This window comes from Malurus melanocephalus, unplaced genomic scaffold (genome assembly GCF_030028575.1).
Source record: "Malurus melanocephalus ecotype Western Australia unplaced genomic scaffold, MMel_1.1 scaffold_56, whole genome shotgun sequence".
NCBI lineage: Eukaryota > Metazoa > Chordata > Aves > Passeriformes > Maluridae > Malurus > Malurus melanocephalus.
This window is the reverse complement of record NW_026623288.1, coordinates 727035-732945: the sequence shown is the minus strand read 5'-3', so window position 1 is coordinate 732945 and position 5911 is coordinate 727035. Positions and strand designations below refer to the sequence as shown.

Sequence of the window (5911 nt, the reverse complement as noted above, 5' to 3'; positions counted from 1 at the left end):
CCCTTCCTTCACCCCATTGCTGTTGGAGCCCTTCCTTCACCCCATTAATGCTGGCTTGCAGGGAGCCCCAGGGCTGAGGGTGCTGTGCAGCAGCTGGAGATGGATGTGAGCAGTTCCCACATGTTCCCACTGAGCTCCAGGCTGCCCCAGGGGCTGAGCAGAGTACTGAGTGAGGCTGCAGGAGCCACGTGGGAAGCAGGAGACCGGAGACCTCTCACTCTCAGCAAACTCCCAGATACATGGGCAGTGCTGGGTGCTGTGTTTGGGGCTAAAATGAGGAGGAATTGTGCTGAGGTCCATCAGGAGGAGATGTTTGGCCCTGTACCCACCACGTTGCCAAGCACGGAGGAAAGCTGTACCTGCACTTTGCAGTCCACGCTCACCGGGGCCCCGGCACCAGGGTGGTACCCTATGATCTGCAAAAGCAAAAAACATTTATGTTCATATGAAATGCAGTGCCAGGCATGTGCTGCCTCCCTTCTCCAGGRCTTGAACCTTTCTGGGTGCCAGTCACAGTGCTCAGGACAGGATCTGTGTCCCTCAGCAGAGTCTGCCACCCCACAAAGTGCAGCCATGGCTGAGTGTCAGATCACAGCTTGAGAGCAGGGATAGAGCAGAGCACACAGAGGGAGTCCAGACACCCTGGAGTAACACAGCCTCCTCCCCACACAGCTCAGATCCCCCCCGTGCTTATTTTCCCAGCAGTGAGCACTGAGCCATCATGCTATTAGACTTCAAATAAATTAAATTCTAGGAAAGCTCCCATTATAAAGCAGCTGGGGCCTGGGGTGCTCCCCTAAAGCTCAGTTCCTCCTGAAGAAGGGCCTGGCAGAAGATCCTTCAAGCACTAAGGCCTCAGCAAATCAAATTGAGTAAATTTTGTAGTGTTCCTTTTTTATATTTTCTAGCAGATATGACCAGCAGATTTGGGGGTTCTCGTTCCCTTTTTTCCTGGGCCTGAGAAGTGAAGGAGTTTCAGTCCCTTGTGGCCTTCATCACACTGGGATGCCCTAAAAGAAGGAGATAAACCCGGCAGCTTTCTCTGTACCCGGTTCATCTTCAGCAGGATGCAGGGCTGCCCTTTTGAGAAGCCAAACGTTGGGTCCTCGATGCCAGAGCAGTTCTGCAGCAGCGAGCGCTTGAACTGGCAGGCCTTCTTCTCCACGCTGTCATATCCCCCCTGGATGAAATACTGTCCTGGGACACACTCGATATTCTTCTCCTCTTGAACTTTGTCATCATAAGCTGGTGGGGAGCAAAAGCCTTGTTAAAATCCCCCTGCACAGACCCAAACCTTCAGGGGACAATCCACATGCCAAGGGCATGAGGAAATCACACCTGGAAAGGCAAATTTCCCTCCCACAGGAGCTCCCATGACCTTGGAGCCTCCGTGTCCAGATGGGGCTCGTGAGATGCCCAGGAGGAGAGCCCTGCACCTCCTCTGTGTATCCACAGATAAAAACAATTCCACTGTGACTGCCAGAGTGCYAAAGAGCTCACCTGCCAGGAAGTGGTGCATGCTGTCCACGTAGGGCTGCCACGTGCTGGGCTGGGACACGTTGAAGGCGATGGTGAAGCCGTTCAAGTACGGTCTGATCATCACTCCTGAAGGAGACACACCCTGATAAAGCAAACGTGGGGGGACGAGCCGTGGGCTTGGGCTGTGTTTGGTGTGCTGCTGCTGGGCTTGGGGCTGGGCACAAGGACGAGAGAGGCAGCACCAGCTCACAGATCAACGCTSTCCTCAACCTCCTGATCCCTCACCTTCATTTCACCCCTGGAGGACACTTTTGGTGACAACACTGCATAAAATATCCCAGGAAACATGGGAGATATGGAGAATCTCCGTAGTGTTGTGGGTTAGTGATGGGCTTGGGGTTGCACAGAGTGGCTGCTGGTGCTGTGTGTTCACAGTTGTGTTTGTTCCCTATGTGTTCCCCAGGTCCAGACAGGGAGCAGGGTGAGGGGCCCTTGTGTTCTCCACCAACATGGGGAAAATGCTGTGTCTGACACGGGAAAGGGTTTTCTGAACATTCTCTTGCCAGAAATCCCCCAAATAACAATGCATAAAAGCTACTCTTGATTTGCATTTTATTTTGAAGGCATGAGGTATAAAGGACCAGCCAGCAGTTAAATACATCTGCATCACCCATGAAATGCCTAAACTTGGCTTKTACCTTGAGAATAATGATAACAAAAACTAGTGCAATTAGAATAACAATTAATACCATCAGSGTGAATGCTTCCCATGGGGCTTTTTAGGATGTCTGATCCTCTGCAGAGAACCTGCAGCTCTGCCAGYGGCCTGAGGTGAGAACAGCCCGTGTTAGGGAGGCCTGGGTGACTGAAGGAGTGCACAGCTCCAGCAGGGCTTTGCTGAGGTCCCAGCCGTGCCATTTTGGCAGGACACAGCTGGGCAGAGGTGCCCGAGGCCAGGCTGGCAGGGGACATACCTGGCGGAGACACGCGGTCCCGGAACCTGGGTGTGTAGGGGCTCAGCGTGAGCAGCATGGCRTACAGGCAGAAGGCAAACATCCCCGCCAGGCACGTGTAGAAGATGAAATAAAACAGGAGGATCAAGCCTGCAAAGAGACAGGCATGTGGCTGTTAAGGCAACCGGAGCACGTCCCGTGGGATGAGGCCCACGGGGATGCACAGACGTGCTCGGCACAGCGTCCTCGGCAGAGCTGAGTCCGTGCTGGAGGTGGGAGCTCAGCCCCAGCCCCGCACACAGCCCCTGCTGCTCCAGGGCTCTGCTGTTTGTCCCTTTTGCTGATGGCCCTTCCCAGGGCTGTGTCAGGACCAGCTCTGTGTGTCCACCTGCCCAGCTCTGCTGACAGATGGATCCAACATTCCTGCTGCCCTTCCCACCCCCTCTTGTCACTGTAATATGTAAAAGCACCTCCACACTCCTGGTGGGGCTCTGGGGTGATGCTCCTGCCCTGATTCCGTCCCCTACATGGGAGGGAGCCCAGGGCAGCATCGCTCAGGGCTGCAGCACCACTGCCTGTTCCATAACCCGGACATTCAGGAATGGGTTTGTTTTTCCTCTGGACCAGCCTGATGGCTGAGGATGTCTCAAGAGGCCCCAGCCTATGAATAAAACCCAGCGGCTCAGAAAGCAAAGYGAAGCCCTAACCCAAATATTTCCCAGGAGGAACATTCCCGCAGCTCGGGGGGAGCCCTGGGAACACAGATGTGCTCTCCTGCCGGGGCCACCGTGCTGGGAAGCTCTGCAGGGCTGTGTCCTGCTGCGGGCTGAGCCGGGGCACATGGGACCATCGCTGCTGCTGGTGGCCACTGTGATGCTGGATAGTGCCTCTGGCCCAGCCTGGCAGAGCTGGAGCTGCTTCTGGGGCACCAAGATGATGTTTGTTGGGGCATCTCCCCTCCACTGCTCCCATTTTTATGTTTCCTGCAGTGCAGCAGGGAGTGTTGTCACTAGCAGAGAGGGGGGTGCAGCCTTTCCCAGGGGCTGGGGCCTCCAGTGATGACYCTGTGGCCACCTGTCCCTCTGCTTTTGGTGAGTGCCAGTGCCCTGAGCCCCCATCCCAGGGACACCTTCAGGGCAGCAGCCCAGGCTGGGCAAATTCCCCTCTCCTCACCCACGAGATGAGAGTGGGAAAGTTCAGCTCCACTCACCTCTAAATGCTCTCACTTGAAGAGAAATTTTGATTTTCATATTAGCTTCTCCTGCCCACCTGTAGAGCACTTTTGTGCACCAAGGACACGGTGTTCATGGGCAGGGGGGTCATTAGCAGAGCACGGGGGCAGGAGGATGCTGCACCCACCCCAGTGCTGCCAGCCAGGGTCAAATCCACCCCAAACTGAGCAAATCCTCTCACAGGGACCTTMTCAGCACCTGCCAGAGCCTCCAGAAATCCAAACCCACACCACTAAGAACTGCTCCCACACTTCAGTCTGTGCCTTCCCATCCAGCAAGGAAGCAGGAAAACTGTTCTGCCTCTGTGGCCAGCAAAGAGCACAGGAACAGCAACATCAAGGTCTGTCCCAGGCCAAAGCTTGCAGGTTTTCAGACTCTCTGGTGATGGTGGCAGCTTCTTTTGTTTCTCCCAGCTGTCACCACAGGCTTTGCAGGAGACTCTGAGCCCTGGCAGGGACCCAGGTGGGCTGTGGGGCTTGTGGCTCATGSCCAGTGCCAGCCAAAGGCTGCAAACACCRAGCTGGTAGTTCACAGCCTGACACYRATGGCTGYGCAGGRGCTCTGGGTCAGGCTGGGATTTTCACTCTGCCAGGGGGGCTGTGTGCTGGCAGAGCAGAGCTGCAGAGTTGTTTGGCACCGCCTGTGCTGTGGCACCTTGGTTTTGGAGTGAGCCTGCAGCAGAGCTCACCCCACAGGCAGCTCTGGACCACCCTGGGCACCTCCAGTAATAAATCCCGAAGGCCACATGGATGTGGATAAAGCACAGGGCACTCAGAGCCCTCAGAGCTGGCACATCCCAGCACCACGGGCTCTGCTATGGGCACCTTGGCTCTCCCTGGGAAGCTGTGGGGTGACAGTGATGATCAGCTCTGTCCTTCCTTTCCATTCCCAGAGCCAGGGCTCACCAGGCAGGCTCTGCCCTGTGTGTGCACCCTCCACAGAACACCTGCCCTGCAGCCCAGGCACTCTGCTCCCACCAACCTGATGTCCCCAAAGCCACCGTCCCTGGGGCTCCTGCCTTACACAGGAGCAGGATTGCTGGTGGCAGCAGGGGTGCAGAGTGACCTGCAGCCCCACTGCTTGCTCAGCCTCTAAACTTCTTTCCAGGACACAGTCTGGGCAGCCTGAAACTTTTGCTTTCACATTCTTAGTCAACACTAACATCCAGACCAAGGTCTTTACATGGTTTTCTGCTTGTCCTCCTCTCTAGTTCTTTATTGCACTGTTTAGAAACATTAACACTAAAAAAATGGGCCGGGGTGGTCAGTCTGAGCTATCAAGGACATTCACAGGCAAGTGAATCTGTTGTGAAGCAGAAAAGGCAGCAATCCCCAAGAGTGGGGCTTGATCAAGGACCTACCCCAGCTCTTGGCTGTTCTCCCCAGGCATGTTCTCTCCTCCGGGTTCCACAGGAATATCTTCATCTCCCCAGCCAGCTCTGCCCAACTTTTGCTCCCCATGTCTGCCTTGGGCTCGTCCTTCTCTCTGTCGGGATCCTGGACCTTCTCCTCGTGCTTATTTTCCTGGAAGAGTTACAAAACACAACCCCCACAGGCAAGCTGAGCATCTCATTGGCCAAAAATAAATGCAAAAGCACTTAATATCTGGAAATGTTTCAAATTTCCATTTTCCCATCATCACTCTTGAGTTAAAGAGAGGCAGTTTTGGCTGTTCCAACTTAAGATCACTTAGAACCCAGCATCCATTTTTCCATGACATGTACGTTACTGCTGTCACACTGGGTACTGTCCCTTTGTGCTGGCATTTACAGAAACTCATCTTTTTCCACCTGTGTGAACATGACCAAAGAAAACCTGTAATCTGGGAGGCCAGGACTGTTCCCACGCTTCTGCAACATCTCAGAGCCCAAGTGCACATTCTCTGTGCTGCCACAGATCTTAGCAGGCAGCACTATTTAAGAGGTCAACCAGTTTGTTTTTCTTGGCGTGTGAGCAAGTGTTTAGTCTTTGGAGAAATCCCTGTGTTGTTACTTTTTAAAATTACACTGAGTTCCAGGGAAAAGCATCTCCCCARGTTGCAAGAGCTTGTATTTTGCCTCGGGGGTGAAAACTTGTTTGTCCAGAACTCAGGAACACAAATCTCTCTGTACCTGTGCCTAGCAAGAGTCACTTGAGACACGGGAGCCGTCCCTAATTCCCCTTGAATCGGGGCAGGTGTCCAAAAACAGGCTGGTGGGAGAGGGGCTGACCTTGCTGTCAGCTCGGCAGGGCTGGGTCAGGCACCGCC

At 54.4% G+C, this 5911-nt stretch overlaps 1 protein-coding gene across 1 annotated transcript in view; it reads right to left on the bottom strand.

The window, feature by feature from the left end:
- Positions 1 to 5911, bottom strand: part of ATP1B4 (ATPase Na+/K+ transporting family member beta 4) — a 10641-nt gene that overhangs the window by 2531 nt on the left and 2199 nt on the right. The window contains exons 2-6 of the mRNA XM_057365605.1: positions 5025 to 5187; positions 2454 to 2582; positions 1501 to 1605; positions 1049 to 1245; positions 360 to 416 (exon numbers count right to left, since the gene is read on the bottom strand). Of these exons, the coding sequence (XP_057221588.1) occupies positions 360 to 416; positions 1049 to 1245; positions 1501 to 1605; positions 2454 to 2582; positions 5025 to 5187 (651 nt within the window). The remainder of the gene's footprint in view (positions 1 to 359; positions 417 to 1048; positions 1246 to 1500; positions 1606 to 2453; positions 2583 to 5024; positions 5188 to 5911) is intronic.